Source organism: Pseudoliparis swirei, chromosome 20 (genome assembly GCF_029220125.1).
Source record: "Pseudoliparis swirei isolate HS2019 ecotype Mariana Trench chromosome 20, NWPU_hadal_v1, whole genome shotgun sequence".
Taxonomy (NCBI): domain Eukaryota; kingdom Metazoa; phylum Chordata; class Actinopteri; order Perciformes; family Liparidae; genus Pseudoliparis; species Pseudoliparis swirei.
In genome coordinates, this window is record NC_079407.1 from 6,023,190 (window position 1) to 6,047,151 (window position 23,962).

Here is a 23,962-nt window from a genome sequence, read left to right on the forward strand (position 1 = left end):
TTTGCATTTTCCACCACCGGGCCTGGAGCAGACTGCCTCGTGTCCTGCTGCTCGGCCGGCTTCCTCCACCTCAAAGAGCCGGAGCGTAACTCCCTGTTCCTGAAGGCAGCATGAACATCTGGCACCGCTGATCGGAGGACACTTCGATAACGACTTCCTTTATTGTCCAGTCACAATCCTCCCAAAGTCTTTCTCCGTGTCTTGTTTCACCTTTTCACTCTCATTTTGCAACACTTATATTAAATATGACTCCAATGTGCTAATATGTCACACATTGTGGAAACTTTTAGGGCACAAAAATCGAAAATATACAATCAAAAGTCCCTCCACTTCATTTAAAAATTGATTTTCTCATCTTAACGTAACACATTTTCATCTCTCTCCATTGTCATTGTGTAGCATGCTGTTCATATGAACGATGCACACAATGCAGTATATTGCTATTACAGTCCTCCACTCTCGCCAAAATAAGCCTCCATTGTTGTGACCGGGGAGAAAACTTGAATCCTTTTTTTCTAGTGTTGACATTTCCAAGTAATCTAATTGGTTTCAGGTGTTTTCACTTGGTGGTGATGGATAATTCCGTGTGGTATTTCAAGCATCAAACGACACACACAAATACTTTTCATTTCGAATGCTGTGTTTAATGTAGACGACCGGGTGTAGCCAAAATGTGTCCGAAGCGGACAGCGCGCGCGTGGTTTACCGAAGTCGGCCAATACTACATTGTCTACATGAGTTAGCGGTTTCAATAATGAAGCCACAAGTACCAGTTTGTGTGTTTGTAATTGCAAAACATGGTTGCTGCATAACCTTAGGATGAAAAGAAACTTTTTTTTTTTGCTGTATTCATTTTAAATTGGACGTGTATCCGTCCAATAACTCCATTGTATTCCCGAATTCTTCGAAAGGTCAACCCGGGAGGAGACGCAGGCCTTCCTCAGCTCGACGCCGCCGATTGGCTGTGACCGCGGGGGCCACGAGGAGAGGCGCGGTCCGTGCTACAGGAGCCCATTAGAGAAGCCACCGCCCCGCGAGAAGAAGAAAAAAGAGGGGGAAATGCTGTTGAAGGGAGTGACCGTGTATTCCTGCCAGTCCAAATACCTGGCGCTGAGAACCAGGAAGACCGGGGTCGGGGGGTGACCGAGCAGAATCTTATCCGGCCTGCCCATTTGCTCTGTTGGGATCGAAGCCCGTGGAGAACGAGCCTGCTGACGCTCACCGCCGGCGCAAATGGAAAGGGAACGAGGGCACTCTCGGACACTTATCAGACTTGGTGTTTCCTCTCTCCTCCTGCCTCGATAGGGCCCCCCTCATCCTGCGAGCGAGGCTATCGCTGTTATTGCAGCGCCTTCCTCTCGTCTCTGGTGGTGACACCGTATAGCCGATGTAAAGGACGCGTCGGGTGTTTCTTTCTTTTTTTTTAAATTTTCAACTGATACGCAGGGCGGCCTTCGCCTTGCTGGTGTTGTGTCAGCACAAAATGATGTTTGGAGAGTGAAAAGGTATCCAGAGGAAAGAGGCGATCATTCAGTGGTGCTGCGGGGCGTTGCTCTCAGAAAGTCGGCTGCAGGCTTTTGAGAAGAATTTGCCCGGTGTAGCGTTACCGACATCTCATTCGGCTGGTGCATTTATACTTTACTGCAGAAACGTGGACTGAGTGTAAAGCCCGCTGAGGCTAATTCGTTTGTGGTATTGGGCTATATACAATAAACTGAATTGAGTTTGTAAATGTGAACGCTGATTCAGTGATCAAACTAGAAGCAGTTCAACTGATACATTTACAGTCAGTTTATCCAGTTACACTCACCACGGGAATCATGAGCACATGTAAATAACAAATAAATAAATAAATAAAACTGATCTATTTGTTCTGTTTGATTTAGGTAGTATGCCTTTGAGAGAGGAGGTCAATTCTTAAAATACAAATAATTAATTAAATTCATCTAATAAAAAAAGAAATGCATTGATACAATTCTTTTGTAAAGTTAAGTTCAAAACAAGTAAAATATCCTCCACTAATATACATATGTTTGTGATTGTTAAATACAAATTGAGTGAGTGGGATATCAATGGAATATATTGTGAACGTAATAAAAAACAATGGAACATTTACAGATAGATTCTGCAGTGCAAAATGTGTTAAAGTACAAGTAGTGCACACTCTCTCTCTCTCTCTCTCACACACACAAACACACACACACACTCACCACACAGTCTGAATCAGCCAATCAGGCTCCCCGGCCACATTCACCGCACATGTTCTTGCTTTCGCACCTGTCCCTGATGTCTGTCACACAACCTCATTCACACTCCATGCGTTCTCTTCTCTCCCACCGTCGTCTGTTTTCAGCCCCCCCCCCCCCCCCACCCGGTGTGGATTGAACTCATCGGCACACTGCTTTTGTCTTCTTGTTAAAAAAAACAAAGGAAAATCCCGCCTCTATTCGGACACCCTGTCCGCTCTGAGCCAGTATTTGTCACAGCCTACAGGTAGCAGTCCTGAATAGCTGTAGCAGCTCGGCCCTTATTATTTCAACGGCAACAAAAGGTGCACCTGCGCACAGCTTTTGGCGAACCGGTTACTGCGTGTGCTTTGGATTTGTGTAAGTGGTGTGTCTGCTCCGTGTGTATCTGCTCCTCTGAAGCTGGCGGTTACTGTGAAGCAGCGCTTTTGTCTCCCTTTATTCTATTAGTCCAACAATCTCCCCTGCTATTTGTTACATCAGCCCAAATACACGCACACACACACACACACACACACACAGATATTAAAGATAAAGCACAGAGAGTTCAAAAAAATACAAAAACAAGTGTCTCTACCCTCTTTGGCAACCAGACGTGGGGATGGGTCCGTGTGAGCCGGCGTATTGTAGGATAATGATGAGCTACCTGTAATGCGAGACAAAAGAAAGCATAGTAAGACAAAACAATGCCAGACACACAATCACTACCATAACTACAGTATTTTAAAAACCTGGATAAGACATATTGAAATGTTCATCCACTCTAACACAACATCATCCAGTGATTCCGGTTCACTTCAAGCTCAAAGGGTACTCGATAACAAAAGCCAGCAGGTGGCAGTAGAAGGCTCAGCTCAACACGGACAGTTTCATTTCTCGAATTGTGTTCCAGTTTTGCCTTAAGAAATAATGTCACAAATTAATCATACATGAATACAGTCCAAAATAAGCAAATCCAGCACACAGTCAGTCCTTTTAAATGAAGGGAAAACCCTGTTGCCTGTCAGCATTTCAACTCCAAAAAACAATTCCTGAATAATAAAGTGAGAGAGGCAAAGAGTCTGCATATGGCCGCCCTATTCATTTCACCTTATGGAGCAGAACTCTGTGCCGCATTCCTCCACTTACTCAGGCACCCTGGGCGGCACCAAAATGCTCTCTTAATTTTAGCTGCCCCCAGGCATAAATCAGCGAGTGGAAAAACAGAGCCAGAAATGCACAGTGAAAACACAAGAGCAGCTACTGCATGTGGAGCGTAGAGCTTTAGCACCGAGACGTCTGCGGAGGGCTGCTGAGTCGGGAAGATGCCCGTTATGAATGCGCTATTCTGAGAAAGAAGAAACTCCACAGCTAAATGTAATGTGCGATGTGCTTTTCTTGAGATTTGAAGTATAGGACCCCCTTCTCCTAACTCGCTGTGCTGCTGGCGGTGGGGTTGGGGGGGAGATGAAGGGGCCCACGATGGCAGACTAGGGGTCTGTTTTTTTAGGGGGATGGTTGGGGGGGAAAAAAGAGTGGGGTGCTCCACAAATGTATTCTAACCCCACCCCTCCCAATCTCGCTACTCCACGGCACCCCCAAGGCTCTGGGTCGAGTTTAGAAACCTGGGGGCCTCAGAACAGGGGAGCCATTGTACGAGGCCGGGTCCCTGCGCAGCAATCAAACGCAGCTCCCCGCACCAAAAATAATTCCGCGCGCACACGCGAGTGTTTTGAAGCAAGCGAGCCGCCCCAAAAAAACACGCTTCGGAATGAGTGGAGAAAGTGTAAGAGAAAGATGAACATGGGGGGGGGAGAAAAAGAAAAAGGAGTGAGATGGGGGAGGAGGGGGGGGGGAGGGTGTAGGCCGTTTAACCCTTTTCCTGCTGTGCGCCACAGATGTGGCCTGACCCAGACAGGCAAACAGGCAGCACTGCTGAGAAAACCTCAAATCATCCCACAGAGAAAGTCAGGGCTGCTGTGCGAGCGAGCGAGAGAGAGAGAGAGAGAGAGAGAGAGAGAGAGAGACACCCGCAGCCGACAGTTCGGTGGAGGGAGTCTCGGCTGCGCTGCCTATTTATTTGGACGGCTTCTTCCTCTCTCAGAAAACAAACACGTCCCGATAATCTGACAGCGCGGAGGGAGAACTGGCCAGTGTTCAGCCCTTAAGACCCTCACTCTCTTCTTTCCCATCTGCTCAGAGTCTGGCCGATTACATAACATCCACAAACAATTTTCTTTTCTCTCCTTCCCATGACTGACGGCTCTCTCTCCCCCCCAGAAAAAAATAAAAGAAGAAAAAGGGCCCTGTCCTGGAGTATTTGCACGCCCATCATAGTGAGCTCTGTTGTGGGCTCGTTCAGCTTTGTGCTTGACCTCCGTCGGGCCCCCGCTGTTTATTCTGCGGGGCCACGCGATACCACTGCCCCCAAACATGTGGTCTGACATGTGTCAACAGACCGAGGGTCTCAGTCGCCCAGTCTTGTGCATCTTGCCACCTCGAGGCGGCCAACAGGAAGTCATCCTTTGAGGAGCACCAGTGCCACATGTCTTTGTACCAGTTTGTTATGAAGCACGACGAGATGTTTGCAACACGTCCTCCAAAACGAAAAGAGATCATTCGTCACGGCCTCATAAAACAACGCTTAAGCATTTTCTCAAACTGTGAAAAGGACATAGTTTGTTAGAAGTGTTTGGGAAAGTTGCTGATATATATATACTTTTTTACCAACAGTCAAATTCAAGATTTCCAGGGACCGGGTCCAGCTTTTCAGCAACAGCACTGAAAACTCAACCCCGTAGGCTACTGTTGTCTTCTTTGCTGAATGTTAGGAGGCGAGAAGATGCAAAGAAAAATACTGACAGGCCGAGAATCTGAAAGGTTACAGGTGAGCAAAACCCCACGCGAGGACAACAGAGACGATGGGAGCACAGAGAGGGGATACACAAGGAAATGGGGGGATAATAAAGGACAGGTGACAGCGGGGCTCATGAGCAACAAGGGCGGGGCTTGTGATCATCACACAGACGGGGACAGAGGACTTTCAAACTAAAACAGGAAACAATGTAAAACCAAAAAGCCCCGGACTCTCTGGAAATTCTGGTTCTCAAACATTGCGCTGACAGTAAAAGATGCTCACAGTCCTCATGGCCCTTCTTCTTGGACAGATACATGGTTAATGTGTACTGTATTTTTATTTGATTTTAGGTTTTATTATTATTATGAAGGTTGTATTTCTGTAAAAATACCCAAATAAAATATCAAGTATAATTTTTTTTTTTTTAAAGATGCTCACAGTTTAAGTTTACGCTGAGATGTCCGAGTGACTGAGCACCAAAGGTCACCAATTGGACGACCTCCAGTACCTGATGGAAGACATCCTTGTGATGTCTGAAGTGGAGGCTCACCAATGGCTAATGTTAGCAGGCCGGCTACGAAGGCCGCCTCCAGTCCACTGAAGGGAGATCCATCCTTCAATAAACTCAGAGGAGGACAACAAACAAAAGGACCCTCAAAACGCCATCGTGTTACTGACGTTAGGAACAGTTAATTCACTACTTCTCACCTTACCGAAATAGCCTAATGAGGGTATTTCAGTAAAAATGTATTAGTGACTTTCTTATTGCTTGTGAGATTGCGTAAGTGTTTATTTCTGATCCACTGTGGTTAAGATTCGGTTTGGTTCAGGCACAACAACTTGGCCATTGTTTGATTCTTATAAATAAGGTTCACTGGTGGCCTGTGACTGGGCATACTCTTCCATGTACAATTCAAAAAGACAATACTATGACCTCTGCCTTTTTTTTTTTACATTTTATTTTGGAAAAATTGCAAAAAAGTTGTAAATTAAGAAATCTTGTACTTTTGTTTTTAGATTTTTTTTGTGTTGCAGTCATTGTTTTAAATGGTTGTAAAATATTCCTATTCAGTTCTCTAATTATTACACTAATGGACAAAGTTCATACCGAGGATATATAGCTATGGTTTTATCTTTCAGTGCAGAATCGTTCTATATGAACGTAGTTCTTCATGATACTGAATGACATCATGAGTTTTTAATTTAAATTCAGAAAGTGAGGATTATGGAAGCAGGGTGATGTTGTTAAAATATAACCTGTTAGTAAGAAGACTATGGTGGATGGGTGGAACAACACAAGTGTATAAACTTGATACAGATATAGGCTACTGCTCCCATCCCGTCTTCTACCAATAATCAACGTTGTTTTGTACGATTATTTGGGAAGCAAAATGGTTTTAAACCTTAAAAGACTTTATTATGCTCAGAAAAGTGACAGAAAAAGATATTACAGAAATGTCTGTGTGCAGCGCCCACATTTCAATGTTGAGAAGCCGGGTGTGGTTCACTTTTACCTGACTGAAATTCAAGTGCCCGGAATAAACCGACATTCTTTAACTCGGGTCGCAATCACGATTATTATGCAACTCTGAGCAGCTAGTTTTAAAGACAGCTGAGCTCCCGAATAGCAACTGCTTGTTACCCACCGCCGCTTATGCTAATGCGATCCGTGCATCACTATCCTGGAGTGCCAAGTGCCTGAACCCCGGCAGGCGGGAGAGCCGCCGCCGCAGACGGCTCCGTAACGGTGGCTAACTGCAGACGGCTAGCAGGGAAGGGCGCCGAGCCAGAGCGCTGAGCCCCTGTGCACCAGTGCTAATCTGCCAATAGAAGGAACTAATGCAAGGGGAGCTCAATAAAAATGTTGTGAGGGGAGAGAGAGAGCGAGAGAGAAAGAGATAGATAGAGAGAGAGAGAGAGAGAGCTCTCCAGACCTCCTTTTTCCCTACTCAGCCTTCGAGCCCAGATGTTTATGGTCTGTATAAACTATTGAGGGCTCGAGAATGTCCCCCACTCTGGAGCGAGCAACAGCAATGCAGAAGCCCAGACTTATCCCTCTCTCCTTCTCTCTCTCTCTCTCTCTCTCTCTCTCTCTCCCCTCGCTGTAAATCCATCCAGACGTTCAAGCAACGGCGACAGCTGGGAAACAGAACTCTTGCAATTCTCCAAAGACACTCAATCACGACCAACTCAGACCGTTTCCACACACTTCTCAAAGATACTTCGCCCCCACTTCGACTTCTTTATTCTATATCGCACTCGCGCTCTATATTGTTGTTTCTGGTGCTCACACCCTCCTGCCCCATGTCCTCAAATAACTACTGTCAAAAATCAGTCAGGGATTTATTTCATCATCCAGTTTCTACTCATTCTCAAGTCGTCATGTCACGTTTTTTCTCTCCCTCCTCCTAGCTCCCTTTCAATTCTTCTCATCTCGCATCTCTGTGCATCGGAGGATACGCTTCTTCGTTGTCTGAGGTTTTTCTTTCTTCCTCCGCTCCGTTTCCGAGCACATGTGGTATCAAACCGACCTCCACGGGTGCGATAAAGCAAACAGTCCGTGGTCCCTCCCCGACAGGCTAATTTGAACAAATTCTCAAATTGCAACCCAAATTGAAAGCACATTGGGATGCGGGCAGCCATTACTTCTAAAAATCTGGATAAGTGACCAAACAATGAGGCCAAAATAATGCACGGGCAACTACCCTTGTTACTGTAAGCAGCTGGGTAGCCCGGACAGATGTTCAGATTGCGCCCCGCGGTTGCACCATTCAAGGGTGTCTGAACGACATTTCAGCCCTGTGACGTGGCAGGAATGTTTTGTTACGGTATCGCTGCAGGGTGGGGGGGTGGGGGGGTGGGGGAGCGTGTCCCTGCCCAGTGCCGAGTGCACGTACACGGCTTAATGACTCAGGAATGTTACTCAGAGGTTGAATAAACAGAACCAAATACACACATGGTGCACACAGATGTGAATGAAATGATTGGACCCATCCATTTTTTTTCTGGAGGAGGAGGATGGGGGGTAATATAGGGAAGAGTGGTGAATGGGGTTTGGAGGAAGACATCACATGACCCCGTAATTTACTCATGCTTCCAGGGCTTGGCTCACTGTTTCCCCTTCCTCTCTCTCTCTTTTTTTGCTGTATTCTGGAAGTTCGGCTCAGCTCCAACTCTCGTGAGTGAAGCCAGAGGTCTATTTTCTGGACGGGGTTACTACTCGTCTATGATTGTGTTTGTTTGTGCTTCAGGGGAAGAAAAGAAAAAAAGAGCAGCTTTAGTTTTTAAATCACCAGCCCCGCAGGTTCGGCATACGGCCTCAACCCTCCTCCTCTTCCTCCTCCTCCTCCTCCGTCTCAGTCTTCATGAGACATTCATTTACTAACATGGTTCCTCTTGCCCCGGGGCTCCCAGCGTCAATAATGCACACTGCTCGGTTGTCAGAGAGCCGCCCCCAAAAAACAGGGCAGTCGGTCCGGGGCCACGGGACGGAAGCGCTCCATCTTTTTGATTGTCGGGAACGGATCCGAAGCAATTTCAAGCGGGAGAGGATTCCCGAAGACTCCTCTGTCTCCAAGACACACGAGATCTAAATACTTTTTTTTTAAATCGGGCTGTACTTGGGCGGAATGGAGCGCGCAGCACGCCTAAGCCGTGGCTAAGTCACGCAGCCAGTGGCCGTAATGAAAACTGCTCTGCAGAGCGTGCCCAGTGGCGGTCGGACGGATCCACCCGCTGCACAATGAGGCTGTTATACTCATGGCAGCCATCTCTCTCGAAGCCCAGAGAAAACTGTTGACACCCACATAAATGCAGTTCCCATTACATCACATGGAGGAGGCCCATCACCATTTGTTTTTTAGTTTTTTTAGGGAGTAATGCTAAACTCAGTTGGGCGATCAGTCACTCCACCCAATGCGGTGTCGCGATGTTCCCGACATCAGACTCTCACTCTTTAAAGTGCACGATGATGAAGATGGGACAAACTGTTCTCTCTGTACGCACAACAATCATATCACTCCTTATCTGGTTATTATTCTCAGAGTAAACGGTAGACATACCCACCGTCTGAACTCGGCATCGCTGTGTATTCAAGGCAGCAGCCGTGCCAGATGTTACATCTTATATCAAAATGTCATTTGCATACCGCCTCCGAAAAACATACGAAGCGGGATCGCACCGAGGAACACTTCAAAGGCGAGAGGCTCAAATATAGTTGCCTCCATTGCAAATTGCAGATTAACTTTCTTCGCCGGGCTGAACGCGCGAGCCTAGCGTGCTTCCTGAGGCGATGCACCTGGGCTTCATCTTTCTGGACCATGTGGAATAAGGCGCAGCAAAGTCAAGTGGGGGGGGGGGGGGGGATGTAGTCGATGGTTATCTTGAGAAGGGAAAGAAACCCCCTTGGTTTCCACAGCTTTAATACTGGAGTAGCCATTATAGAGAAATGTGTTTCCAATAAGGGCGACTTCATTGTTTGTTGACGGTAATGTGTGTACAGTGTGGTGACAAAAAAAAGTATGGTGTTGTTTCCTGGGGTTTTGACATGTCTTCACTCATCCAAAAGTAGAGAATAATACATGAAAAGTGAAAGTAGATGTTCTGGAATCCGGTGCCGACTTCAACTTAAGCGCAGACAGCAGGATGTGACACGTTCAAGTGCTGTCAAAAGAATTTGGATTATCCAAGTCAGTGCGACATTTGTTCCAATAACCCTTCGAGCGATTAACTACAAAGCGTACTTACTTTCCCTGAGGTAATTGAGATGAGAGAGAAGCACTTCGGCGTTGTACATGGTGGTGAGCCGAAGGAAGTCGTCCTTGCCCATCTTGCAGAGCTCTTTGCCGTCCGTGTTGTGAAACATGGCCGTGTCGATCTCCACCAGGCCGTACTCCTTGATGGCCCACTCCAGCCACTGGCGCACATGGTCCTGAGACCACAAGGAGGGGTCTGCATGGGGGAGAGGGGAGGTTTATTGACTCCAGGATAACTGTTCCTGGACAGACACCAGAGTTATGGGGAGAGCCTCAAATCGCAGTATAAAGGCAGTGGGGAAGCAGTGAAGAAATGTAAAACAGATTTTTGTGTCAGTAGCAGATCTTGTTCAGGTAGTATATAAATATTCTTTGTCTTGTTTTCACCACATGAATAGGATTTGCCATATGACTCTTATTCCGATAAATTAACTTCCCGTGTTAGTTTTAAACGTTTAACTATGTTTTTCATTACATCTGTGAATATTCTTTGACCCGAGTCTGATGTACTGCATCACCTGGATACCAAAACTCCACATTTACCACTTATGGGTAGAGTGGCCTCCATATGAAGCTCCTAATAGATAGATATTTGCATCAGTTTAGCACTAACATTTGAAGAGCCTTCACAATGGAATAGTAACCACATGTTTTTAATATTTTAGGGAAGGTACAGTTGGCTCTCTGGTTTACGTGTAGCTACATAGTCAACGTACGTGTTGAAACCGAATTTCTAAAGGCTATAACCCTGAAATTGCACTTGTTACTCCCTGAACTGTGATATTTCACATTCTGGATTAAATTATGAAACCAGTGAAGAAATATATGGGTCTGGCAGCCCAACAGACATCTCTACCTGCACACATTCAGCCGCGCTCCCAGGAGTGACCGAACACATTGGAACAATGCTTTACCTCGCAAAACCAGCTCAATAGAAATGGGACTCATAAAACATTTACAGCACTGGTAGAATTATACCAAACAGAAGAGTGATTCTGTCTGAAATCGCAGCAGCAACACAGAGAAATAACCTAAAACTATTCGCACCTGTATAAATACGCAGATATACGGTTTTATAACACATATTCCCCCCATATCCATCTCACATCAGATAGGAATCATTTGTATTATATACTGCACATGCTTTTTTTTGGTGTAATCATTACATACCTGCAGGTACAATGACTCTCCGCTCATTGGTGGTCATGTTGGGGGGAGGGGCATTCTTCTCATCCATGTAGTTTCCATAGTTCATCTGAGATGTGTCATTACCCCCCACAAGCTTATTGCATTTACCCACACTGCAGTCCACTGGAGACTCCCTGCTACACAAACACAAACACACACACACACGAGAACATAGTAAAAAATATTGTCAGCAGTTCAATTGGGTGTTGTTGGTTTTCTTTTTCAGTCCGTTGACTTTGGCACGGGATGGCTAAACCCTAAACTAGCTTAGGTCAAGTATAGAGACGATTAGAAGCAAAAAGTTAAGGTTCGTTGTAGTAACATTTATGAATGAATACACACTCCTATACCTCAATGAACACAAAGCAATGTAAGACACAGGATGTGGATGTCACGTCATACCTGGATCCATTCATGTGCTCATATTCTCTCTTGACGTTGACCCGCACCGGCTGGTTGATCCACTCCTGCGGTGGGGGTAAGGGGTTGATTTTGTGGGTCTGGCCGTAGTCCTGTGTGCCAGATGCAGTCATGTCTGTCTTGGGGAGAGGTGCAGCAGCAGCGTACGGAGGCTCAAATAGGGACTGGTCTTCACTCACCACTGATAGCGCCTCCTGTAGGCAGAAGGAACGAACACTTGGTTTGCCTTTCTCAAGTCTCTTTACAAGTGCAACAACGTGAGATACCAAATAGGCCACGTGTGTTCATCAGACCCGATACGCAAGAAAAACATTTTGAGAGTCAATATTTTGTGACACTTTGATTGCTAAAATTGAGAAGATCGACCACACTCTTACGTCTGCCCATTTCGAATAAGGCTACACCCGCAGCTAGTTAGCTTAGCATAAAGGCAAAGTGACTTCCTGGTGTCTGCTGGTTGCCTGGCATTTAGCCAACTGGTTTTAAAGCTACTTGAAGGCAGTATATTCTACTTTTGGATCGAGCCAGGCGAGCTGTTTCCCCCCCCCCCGCTTCTTTATGCGAAGCTAGGCGTACCGTCTCCTGGCTGTAGTTTCACAACGGGCAGATATGAGAGCGGTAGCAATCTTCTCATCTCAGTCTGAAAGCGATATGCCATACGTCCCAAAATGTTAAACTGTACCGAGTGGTGAGACATAACCATGTCATAAGAGTGATAAGAATAAACAGTATACAACTCAAGTCTTTCATTTGACATCTGTGACGTCGGATTTTCAATCTCTTGAGTATTTTTTTGTTTTTGTTTACTGCAATTATGAGCAGTTATGGGTCATATCGCAGTCCGACATCCAAATAGTTTGTGTACACAACCCACGTAGCAAGAGCTTCCTGTTGATGTTAGGGTGACTTCAATCACGCCCACGGTGGAGGAGGACAGTTGTATGGCTGGGCTCTTAAGGTACTGGTTTACTTCCACTGTCAGTCATTAATGGCCCATTGGTTCAGAACCCCCAAAAAACTGAACCATTTCTTCTCAAAATCTCCTGTCCACTGTATTGTCTGACAATCACAAATATTACCACATGTCCTAGATTCCTGGTTGTGTAACCATTTTCTCTCATTGAGCTCATTCTCAACTTCATTGGACTCAAAAATCCCCCGACGTGTCCTGATTCTTCTGTCTGGTCTGAGTGTCCCCCCCCCCCCCCCCATAAGTGAAGACTCAACAGAAGCAGGGGGGGGGGGGGGTTGCAGCTATACTGACCCCTCTGCTGTGGCTCAGCTGGAGCAATGTAAGTTTATTAAAGAAAACAAACGAAGACACTCACGGCTGGCCAAGATGTTACGTGAGCGCTCCTCGTGTAACGTCTCGGAAGTACAAAGCACGGATTGTGTACTTTGGTGTGTTACCTTTCAACACAGAGATGTCACCACTCAGTGTTTGACAATAAACAGTGTTGGGCAATGTGTCACCATCTCACACTGGTGCCCGGGCAACTGGTAGATGGGGATACTGTTTCACAATAAATTCAGCCTATGTCGTAATAATCGTTCCATCCATCACTGGTCAAAAACAACAAATATACAACAACAAAACCCCCGAAAAAACAATAAGTCAGAATATCAAGTGAATTCATCAGAGTCATATGCTGCTGCTGGGGATTAGGCTCGGGTCTGATGCACATCTGGATCTGATAGGATCTGATAGCACAGCTTAGGCCGAGACGTGTCTAATTCCCGAGGACTGAATTATTTCATTTCAAAATGCCACATATCTGCTTCGGGGGGGGGGGGGGGGAAATGCTACTTAATATTCATTGATCGGGTTTTCCAACATGTTGCTTTTTGCATTTCGTGAAAAAAACGTTGCTTCTTTGAAAGCAATATCCTCATAATCTCCCAGAACTTTGAGGATCATTCCATTCTAAGACGTTTCATGCGAGGAGAAAGTTTCCCCTTATCCCCGTTTGGATGATGACTTTAATAATGTACGTGGAATATTCTATAGACGCATACACCGAAACACGACACTGACTGTAAATGCTCTTTCACTAACTCCATGTTGACACTGAATTGAAAAATACAACATGTGTTTCCTTTCATTTAACCTTCAACCCTCTTGAATGTCTTTTATGGCAGTGAGAGCTGCTTCATACTTTATGAACGCAAACAAATCAACCCGAGATAGTCTGAATTTATGAAAGTGAAAGCATCAGCATGACAACATTATTAAATTTAGCAAATTATTGTATACGATTAGTCACATACAAAAAAAACCTCTCTGATCATCGCTTTGCCAATACGTTACCTAATATTTGCACCATATTTTTGATTGATTTGATACTCATGCTCGGCTTTTCCTAAATTCATAAAGTTTAAATCATTCTTGTTCAATTCAAAACCGTTACAGATATTCAATTCTGTTTATTTTGTATAGCCCAATATCACAAATTAAAAATGTACCTCTGTACACATACAACATCCCTGTCCCAGGACCTCACATCGGCTCAGGAAAAACTCCCAAAAGATACAAGATCCATTTGCACTGTAGTGACCTCTGTTGTCATGCCACAGACCCACTATGTCTACACAAAGTATACAAATATGTACTAAGAGTGACAGCTCGTAAACACCCTGAAAAAAAAGGCAACTAACAGTCGTCGGTTTTAAGTTCGGCGGGGAGGAGCGGATCGACAAGTCAAACCCTCATTGAGAGAATCTTTTCTTTTAGAAAGCCACACATCTCATCCCAAACAACGTTTGTATACTACACATTCAATAAAGTGTACTACTCCTCAGGCTAATGGGTGCATTTAAAATAGCTTGAACCTCTCCAGAGTATTTAACCATCTCGCCAGAATTAGATTTTCCAGTGATTTCATCAGGGGGATCCATCACAGTCTGACGCCATGGCAAGAGGACTCGCTATCAGAGCCGAGCACACCAGCTCGTCTGCGGACGATAACGAGCGCAAGAGTGAAGGAACGTCTCATTACAGCCCGATAAGGGCGTACTGAGCGACTATGACTGTTGCCTGATATATTTACAGTGACATATCAGCCAGTGCAATTGGAACCATGATTGGCAAGTGGTGTGTGCTATCAAGAGAGTCCATATTCACATATTCTTTTTAATAAGTAACACCACTCGTGAGCAGAAGCCGCGAGGATGACAGAGCATGTGGCTGCGTTTTCTTTCCACTATCGATGGGGAACACACACACACACACACACAGACAGTTTTCTGTCTGCTTCTTAATGTCCACAGAATTTGACACTTAATCTAGATGAATTCAACCTGAGGACCATACACGGATTCAGTGAAAACCCTTCACAACGAGTACACAAAATAATATAGATGTATATATACATCTAATATATAGACATATGTTTATGTTTTTTTGAAGCATGAACAAGATTACAACTTGAAAAGGGGGGAAAACATAAAATAAATCATAGCTCCACACGCCCCATCCCAAGCATTGTGTGAGTGTGACACCTGCTGGGAACCACCTCTGTTGTGTTTACAACAACCAAGTCTATACCTCTCCAAATGCGTCACGAGTCTGGAGCCGACTGGATATCTATATCTATCTATATATATATCTATATATATATAGATATATATATATAATAACTATTATATAGGTTTATATATAAATATATACATATATAAATATATATATTATAACTATTATATAGGTATATATACCTATATAAATATATATATTATAACTATTATATAGGTATATATATATATATTGCAATAGCTCCACATCCAGACTACACGTGTGATTGTTTGACGTTCACACACAGCTATAGCAGGAGACATCCAGAGGAGGGGGGGGGGGGGGGCATTCCTGTCTTTTGTTTAAGAAGGAAGAGGAAACCTGTCAGGAAAAGATTGTGTGGAGCAGGAAGCTCTCATGGCTAGAGAGCCCTTCCTTTCTTCTTCTAATTTTTTTCTGTTTGCGTGCATGAATGCATGCTATACAGCGGCCAGTCTCTTACAGCCGAGGATTCAATTGTGATGAGAGTGACTGTCACAGCTCCTTTGCTCCGGTACACAAACACCCATCGCTCGAGACGTCAATGTCCTCCCCGTCGAAAGCACGACGTCCCGAACAACCGCCGCGCTGTGAGCGCTAAATGACGGGCACTGAAGTCGCCGTCTGACATTTTTGTGTCTGGCCAAAGTTTACACTCTTCCAAAAACTCACACCACACCCAGCCGCCGCAAACCCGCTACTTTAAATGCCCCAAAAAGAAAACACGTCGCGTTGCTTTTCTGCGACAAGGAGCAGGAGTGCGCAGACGCGGCGTGCGCTCTTCTGAGTTTACACGTCCACTTGGTAACCAGGAGGACACGCAGACGAAACGCATATCGCAGGGGTGGACTAATAGGGGGACTTGCCATTCAACATCTGGCGCGCTGCAGCCATAATGCATCTGGAATTCGACTGTCGGGGGGGGGGGGGGGGCATTGTGGCATTGGCCACAGTGCATGTAGACCGGCGCTCTCGCTATACCGACATAGCGTTTTTCAAAAATAGTTGTGTAACTATATATAAGGAGCAAGCCAAGGTATCATTGTGAAGCTTGTGGGTTTTAAGTGTTGCAAACGGAGCCGTTACCGCATGAAGTTACCAAATGACATGCTTTCACGTTCACAACGCTCTCAGTGCAACGTGAGGGAGAGAGACGGTAGCCTACAGTTATCAACAGCAACACAGGAAGAAGGAGCATTTTTCTTTGTGTGAATACAAAAGCCATCACACTTTTCTTTTTCTTTTGTGGACCCACGAGCCACGGCAGGATCTCCGGACGGAGCCGGGCGATGTGCCACACCGCTGTTGCGCAGCTCCACACCTCGTATCCAGCGGTACATCCAGTCATGGGATGTTGCTCAATCCCCGCTGCTCAGACACAAAAAAAATCGTCGACCTCGTGGATTACGTGTGTCTATATAAAAAGTACATTCTGCTTGTCTGAAATAAATAGCCACTCCTCTTTTTAGCCTATACTCCAAAAAACGTGCGTAATTGTGCGCTCGGTCCCCAAAAATCCAAAAGCGTGATTCCGATTTAGCCCTGAATCCACAACGTAACGTCTCCTCACAAACAAGAGCAGCTTACCGGAGAAAGAAAAAGAGGAGTGGGATACTTTACAATAAAGGGTGGAAAAGAAGGGAAATCTGGTTACCGCTTTCAGACCGAGAGAAGAAAGCCGCTCATCGTCGTCAGATCGGAGGTCCCAGCTCACAGACCGACACAGGGGCATTTCAACCCATTGCTTTAAAAAAAGGAGGCGCAACTCCGAAAAAGCAGTCTCCCACAAAAAAAAACCCAATACACCCCGTTCTCCACCCTTACCTTAATAGTTCCGTCCATTTTGCGCACTTTTCAGCGGACCCCGACAATATCCAAAACATGACACGCTCCTGAATTAATTCCAAGCCCCCCCGGTATGTGGCGGAGAAAGAAAGAGACACTTTTTTAGCCGGATTGAGTTTTTTCCTCTCTCCTCTAAATTTGGGAAGTGAAGTCACCGTTGTTGAGAGAAGGTTGAGGAGGAAGCTGTGTGTCACCGAGAGAGAAGAAGAAAAAAAAGCCCTGCCTTCAAAAAAGCAGGATACTGTCCCAGAGAGATAAGCAGGGAAAACAATTGAGTGTTCGCTCCGCTGTTATGTTGCTCTGCTCGGAAATATTTACAGGATGACTGGCTGCGTCGGGCACAGCCATTGCCGCGCAGCCTGCTGTCCAATTGGCTTTTGCGTGTGTTTTTTTGTTGCTTTCCAAGTATAGTGTAACAGATGGTGTGGAAGTTTTTTTTCTTTCTTTCTCTCTTTTTGTGTGCGCCTTTCTATTTGTCCGAATTATGAGTTATTTCGGCACACATTTAACTGAGTTTTTCTTCTTCTGGGAATGAGGTTTATTGTCGCGGGCACTCTTTAAATTATGTGATCCCAATGTTTTGGAGCGTTTTTGTATTTTTAGCCCACGTCTAAACTTCAAACTTCCATCTGGCCATGCCCTCCATCCATCCTTCTGGAAATCAGCCGGTTTCTCGGTTTTTGTCCTATATCTCATATAAAGTGATACATGAAATACAGTTTGTCCTTGCATGTTTCTCTCTCGCTGAGCGAGATCTAAATCAAAACCGGTCTGAAACCACGAACACCTATAGGCACCTTGTCTTTTGTTGTTTTGTTGTTGTTGTTACATCTCTCTGTGAAGTTCCGCTGAGACACCATTAATAAAAAAGCCGAGCATTCAGCTCCTTAACCGCACTCTAGTCTGAGGGTCTGCTCGACACGTGTGCGCGCTGCTGCTGCGCAGCGCAGGAATGAATGGATGAAGCGCAAACAAAGGCGCGGTTGAGAATGAGACACACATGTTATTAAATCCGTTGGTATTATTGTTATTAGTGAGTTTGCGTTTGTTATTCTATACTATATGCTTACTCGCGTGAGCCTAAAAAAAAGAAGAGAAATCCCCTAATCCCCACCCCCACATTTAGGTATCCCTCCCCCGCCCCTCTTTTGTCTCCCCTATGAAATTGCCCTCATCAATTCCAGCATAAATTGAGATGTATAGCCAGCTTTGAACGCGAGAAGATTAATAACACTGCAAGAAACGTCCACTTTTCACAGCACATTCAGCATTTTAGTGACAAATGAAACGCTAATAAGCAAAGGATATCCACTTGTCCCAGATTGAGTTATATGAAAGGGACTTTCTAACAATATTTAGTAGATTATTAGCATCACGAAAGTCAAATATAATTACAAAAAAAACAAGAACAAAAGTAAAGATGTCCCTTTAAACTTCTATTTTAAAATGAAAATAAACGATATAATGCGATTTACTTGAAATTGTTATTATGGATATTGTTTGTCTCCAGTGGCCAAACGAGACTGCGCCGGCACAACGACTGACAGCAGGACCGGCCTGTCTGCTCTCTATATAGTTGGGGCTCTGGTGGGGCCTATAGGGCCCCCACCCTTGGGACCACCACATCTGGATCCTGCTAAGGGTCAAGGCTTCTCCTGCCTGAGGCCAGTTCAGACTCGTGTAATTAAGGAGACACCTTGTTTAACTCTTCAGTGACTGGTTTGGTTTCTTTTGGGGGTCTTTTGTTTTCTTTACATTCCTGGGTATAGGTGTTTTATTGAAAATAGAAAAAGTGACACATTGTGGTAGTGCGTAAAGATTGCATCTGAGTGATTCACCATGACATATCAACCACATATCTTAAAACACCAGAGTTATTTATTTATGTGTGTACCGCGGTGTGCGCTTTTGGTTTCATGTCATCAGGTTTCATTAATATAAAAAGTGAGCTTACCCTCCATTGCACCTTAATGAGTTTGGGTCGTGTAAACAATTTAATTGCAGTGGTATAAAGCTTCATGTTTTCCCGGGAGGTCTGATTTTCTAATCAACCGACATCTTCCCCTCACGTGAGAGATACCTGCCATGCCATGTCATGGCGCTTATTAAGGAGGACAGGAGGGGCCCGGGACCTACCAAGACCATAATGAATACAGCGGTAACAAACATTTTGGAAGGCCAATAAACAGATGCAAGTCGGTTTACACAGCGAACCACAGAGCATCTGGCTTGACGCTGGAACTAGACAGCCAGACATTTCTTCCTTACACCACGAGCTCAGTAGCTCCTCGGTCTCTCCGCTGGGGCAGCCAGCCAGAGGTGGGCGGACACTCCGCAGAGCTTATGTTCAGCAGCCTTTCAATTGTTAGGCCGGGCCTTTATTGTTATAGCTCATGAGATCTGCTAAGATTTAGTGTATATATGGGGAGTTTGGTATCGGGAGTTTTATTTGTCGCAAAGGCCTAAGGAGTGAAAGCAATCTGTCAGAAAGGAAACACGCACATGGGCTACACTTTAAGAGGGTTCTTTAATCAGGCACATTTTTGTGTTAACAGTCTTGAGTGGATTCAGCTGCATGCCAACACTTTCTTAAAACAAGTTAACGTGGGAAATTGGCCCCAACAATGTTTTTAGGTTTTTTCTTAGTATTATTTTCTTATTATTTGTACAAATATATATTATATATATAATTATTTATTTTATTTTATATTTTTGCACCAAAGTGGATCATGTCTGAGTTTTGGGGGGTTGAGAACATGTCCTGTAACTTTTCGGCGGAGCGCTATCAGGGGAAAGAAGAATAAGAAGAAAATAGTCCCATGCAGTCGAGATGAGATCCGTGCTAACTTTGCTGTTTTTTTTAGACAGCACATTGGTATTCAGATCATTCCTTCTCTCGGGCTAAAATACAGCCCGAGTCAAAATACTGAGGGCAAAAAAAAAGAAGAAGAAAAAGAAGTGGAGTCTGCAGCACATAAGCACGAACTGTCTGGCCCCTCGCTCTAGGCCATAATTAATTTGAGATTTATTTTTATTGGAGAGTTCCAGTCTCGCCTGGCCTAAACCAAACAAAACCAAATGTTGGGCCGTGGATTCGCTCGAATGAGGACTATTTCTTTCAGTTTTGTATTGAGGCGTGCCACATACATACTGACCAATATCTCTCTGAATGTGACTGAGCCAGGAGAGCACGCTGCTTGCACGCAAAACAAACAAAACAAAATGCACGCTATACCCTTGAGTCCCGGCCCGAATACAAAAAATATATATTTAAAAAAAATAACATTATTGGAATCAGAACAAACAGAAATAATCCAGGCAAATCAAACAAGCTATATTCAAGCACTGTGAAATTGAAAGTTAACTCCTTCCCTGCTCCAGTCCCACTACCTCTGCTTGTTCCTCGTCGGCCTCCTGTCTTTTATTAAGGAGCAGAAAGACTCTTTAAAAAGCATATTTTCTCCTCAAACATTCCGCGCTATTCAACTCTCTCACAACAGATCAGGAATTGTTCGAGCCCTGAGACGCCGGCTCTCTCTCCATGAAAAGAGCCCTTATTCAAATGGAGGGAAATAAGTCTTCAAAACATTAACAAGTCGCCCTTGGAAAATACCTTGATTATGAAGATATTGCCAATACAGCTCGCCTCTCTGCACAATGGCTCATTTTAATAAGGCACAATGCGAGCAGTCACACCTCGGAAGATTATTGCGGATGGATATGGAGCAAACGTCACGCGGCCAAAGTATACCTGACTGACTAAATGCGAGCAAAGTGCACAATGAACCTGACATTATATGCTCATATAATGTTTATAGGAAATATTTATATGCAAGGGTTTTCAGTGCCTTTAGATATATGTAGCAGTTGCAGGTATTCCCTTTTTTTAATTATTATGTAAAAACCAGATGTGCGATGTTTGCTTTACATTCTGAGTATACTGTGGCAGAGAGAGAGAGAGAGAGAGAGAGAGAGTGTGTGTGTTTGAGGGGGGGTCATGACGTCAAACATAATAATGAGCCATAACAGCAGTATTTCTTAAGACAATAAAAATCGACCACAACAGAGCCGCATTTCAACAACACGTGACTTTACAGCACAGGGCAACTAACAACGTGGCATGTAGACCGGCGCTCTCGCTATACCGACATAGCGTTTTTCAAAAATAGTTGTGTAACTATATATAAGGAGCAAGCCAAGGTATCATTGTGAAGCTTGTGGGTTTTAAGTGTTGCAAACGGAGCCGTTACCGCATGAAGTTACCAAATGACATGCTTTCACGTTCACAACGCTCTCAGTGCAACGTGAGGAGAGAGACGGTAGCCTACAGTTATCAACAGCAACACAGGAAGAAGGAGCATTTTTCTTTGTGTGAATACAAAAGCCATCACACTTTTCTTTTTCTTTTGTGGACCCACGAGCCACGGCAGGATCTCCGGACGGAGCCGGGCGATGTGCCACACCGCTGTTGCGCAGCTCCACACCTCGTATCCAGCGGTACATCCAGTCATGGGATGTTGCTCAATCCCCGCTGCTCAGACACAAAAAAAATCGTCGACCTCGTGGATTACGTGTGTCTATATAAAAAGTACATTCTGCTTGTCTGAAATAAATAGCCACTCCTCTTTTTTAGCCTATACTCCAAAAAACGTGCGTAATTGTGCGCTCGGTCCCCAAAAATCCAAAAGCGTGATTCCGATTTAGCCCTGAATCCACAACGTAACGTCTCCTCACAAACAAGAGCAGCTTACCGGAGAAAGAAAAAGAGGAGTGGGATACTTTACAATAAAGAGTGGAAAAGAAGGGAAATCTGGTTACCGCTTTCAGACCGAGAGAAGAAAGCCGCTCATCGTCGTCAGATCGGAGGTCCCAGCTCACAGACCGACACAGGGGCATTTCAACCCATTGCTTTAAAAAAAGGAGGCGCAACTCCGAAAAAGCAGTCTCCCACAAAAAAAAACCCAATACACCCCGTTCTCCACCCTTACCTTAATAGTTCCGTCCATTTTGCGCACTTTTCAGCGGACCCCGACAATATCCAAAACATGACACGCTCCTGAATTAATTCCAAGCCCCCCCGGTATGTGGCGGAGAAAGAAAGAGACACTTTTTTAGCCGGATTGAGTTTTTCCTCTCCTCTAAATTTGGGAAGTGAAGTCACCGTTGTTGAGAGAAGGTTGAGGAGGAAGCTGTGTGTCACCGAGAGAGAAGAAGAAAAAAAAGCCCTGCCTTCAAAAAAGCAGGATACTGTCCCAGAGAGATAAGCAGGGAAAACAATTGAGTGTTCGCTCCGCTGTTATGTTGCTCTGCTCGGAAATATTTACAGGATGACTGGCTGCGTCGGGCACAGCCATTGCCGCGCAGCCTGCTGTCCAATTGGCTTTTGCGTGTGTTTTTTTTTGTTGCTTTCCAAGTATAGTGTCACAGATGGTGTGGAAGTTTTTTTTCTTTCTTTCTCTCTTTTTTGTGTGCGCCTTTCTATTTGTCCGAATTATGAGTTATTTCGGCACACATTTAACTGAGTTTTTTCTTCTTCTGGGGAATGAGGTTTATTGTCGCGGGGCACTCTTTAAATTATGTGATCCCAATGTTTTGGAGCGTTTTTTGTATTTTTTAGCCCACGTCTAAACTTCAAACTTCCATCTGGCCATGCCCTCCATCCATCCTTCTGGAAATCAGCCGGTTTCTCGGTTTTTGTCCTATATCTCATATAAAGTGATACATGAAATACAGTTTGTCCTTGCATGTTTCTCTCTCGCTGAGCGAGATCTAAATCAAAACCGGTCTGAAACCACGAACACCTATAGGCACCTTGTCTTTTTGTTGTTTTTGTTGTTGTTGTTACATCTCTCTGTGAAGTTTCCCTGAGACACCATTAATAAAAAAGCCGAGCATTCAGCTCCTTAACCGCACTCTAGTCTGAGGGTCTGCTCGACACGTGTGCGCGCTGCTGCTGCGCAGCGCAGGAATGAATGGATGAAGCGCAAACAAAGGCGCGGTTGAGAATGAGACACACATGTTATTAAATCCGTTGGTATTATTGTTATTAGTGAGTTTGCGTTTGTTATTCTATACTATATGCTTACTCGCGTGAGCCTAAAAAAAAGAAGAGAAATCCCCTAATCCCCACCCCCACATTTAGGTATCCCTCCCCGCCCCCCTTTTGTCTCCCTATGAAATTGCCCTCATCAATTCCAGCATAAATTGAGATGTATAGCCAGCTTTGAACGCGAGAAGATTAATAACACTGCAAGAAACGTCCACTTTTCACAGCACATTCAGCATTTTAGTGACAAATGAAACGCTAATAAGCAAAGGATATCCACTTGTCCCAGATTGAGTTATATGAAAGGGACTTTCTAACAATATTTAGTAGATTATTAGCATCACGAAAGTCAAATATAATTACAAAAAAAACAAGAACAAAAGTAAAGATGTCCCTTTAAACTTCTATTTTAAAATGAAAATAAACGATATAATGCGATTTACTTGAAATTGTTATTATGGATATTGTTTGTCTCCAGTGGCCAAACGAGACTGCGCCGGCACAACGACTGACAGCAGGACCGGCCTGTCTGCTCTCTATATAGTTGGGGCTCTGGTGGGGCCTATAGGGCCCCCACCCTTGGGACCACCACATCTGGATCCTGCTAAGGGTCAAGGCTTCTCCTGCCTGAGGCCAGTTCAGACTCGTGTAATTAAGGGAGACACCTTGTTTAACTCTTCAGTGACTGGTTTGGTTTCTTTTGGGGGGGGGGGGGGGGGGGTCTTTTGTTTTTCTTTACATTCCTGGGTATAGGTGTTTTATTGAAAATAGAAAAAAAGTGACACATTGTGGTAGTGCGTAAAGATTGCATCTGGAGTGATTCACCATGACATATCAACCACATATCTTAAAACACCAGAGTTATTTATTTATGTGTGTACCGCGGTGTGCGCTTTTGGTTTCATGTCATCAGGTTTCATTAATATAAAAAAGTGAGCTTACCCTCCATTGCACCTTAATGAGTTTGGGTCGTGTAAACAATTTAATTGCAGTGGTATAAAGCTTCATGTTTTCCCGGGAGGTCTGATTTTCTAATCAACCGACATCTTCCCCTCACGTGAGAGATACCTGCCATGCCAT

General features: G+C 44.6%; 1 protein-coding gene across 4 annotated transcripts in view; it reads right to left on the reverse strand.

The window, feature by feature from the left end:
- Nucleotides 1–23,962, reverse strand: part of fli1 (Fli-1 proto-oncogene, ETS transcription factor) — a 39,424-nt gene that overhangs the window by 13,064 nt on the left and 2,398 nt on the right. Inside the window, exons 1-5 of one of the 4 annotated variants that reach the window (XM_056441140.1) lie at nucleotides 16,816–17,110; nucleotides 11,427–11,638; nucleotides 11,007–11,161; nucleotides 9,829–10,032; nucleotides 2,824–2,892 (exon numbers count right to left, since the gene is read on the reverse strand). In XM_056441140.1, the coding sequence (XP_056297115.1) occupies nucleotides 2,824–2,892; nucleotides 9,829–10,032; nucleotides 11,007–11,161; nucleotides 11,427–11,638; nucleotides 16,816–16,833 (658 nt within the window). In that variant the 5' untranslated portion in view covers nucleotides 16,834–17,110. Of the gene's footprint in view, nucleotides 1–2,823; nucleotides 2,893–9,828; nucleotides 10,033–11,006; nucleotides 11,162–11,426; nucleotides 11,639–16,221; nucleotides 16,320–16,645; nucleotides 16,765–16,815; nucleotides 17,111–23,962 lie in introns of those variants that run through there. The other 3 variants (XM_056441138.1, XM_056441141.1, XM_056441139.1) reach the window with 3 other exon arrangements.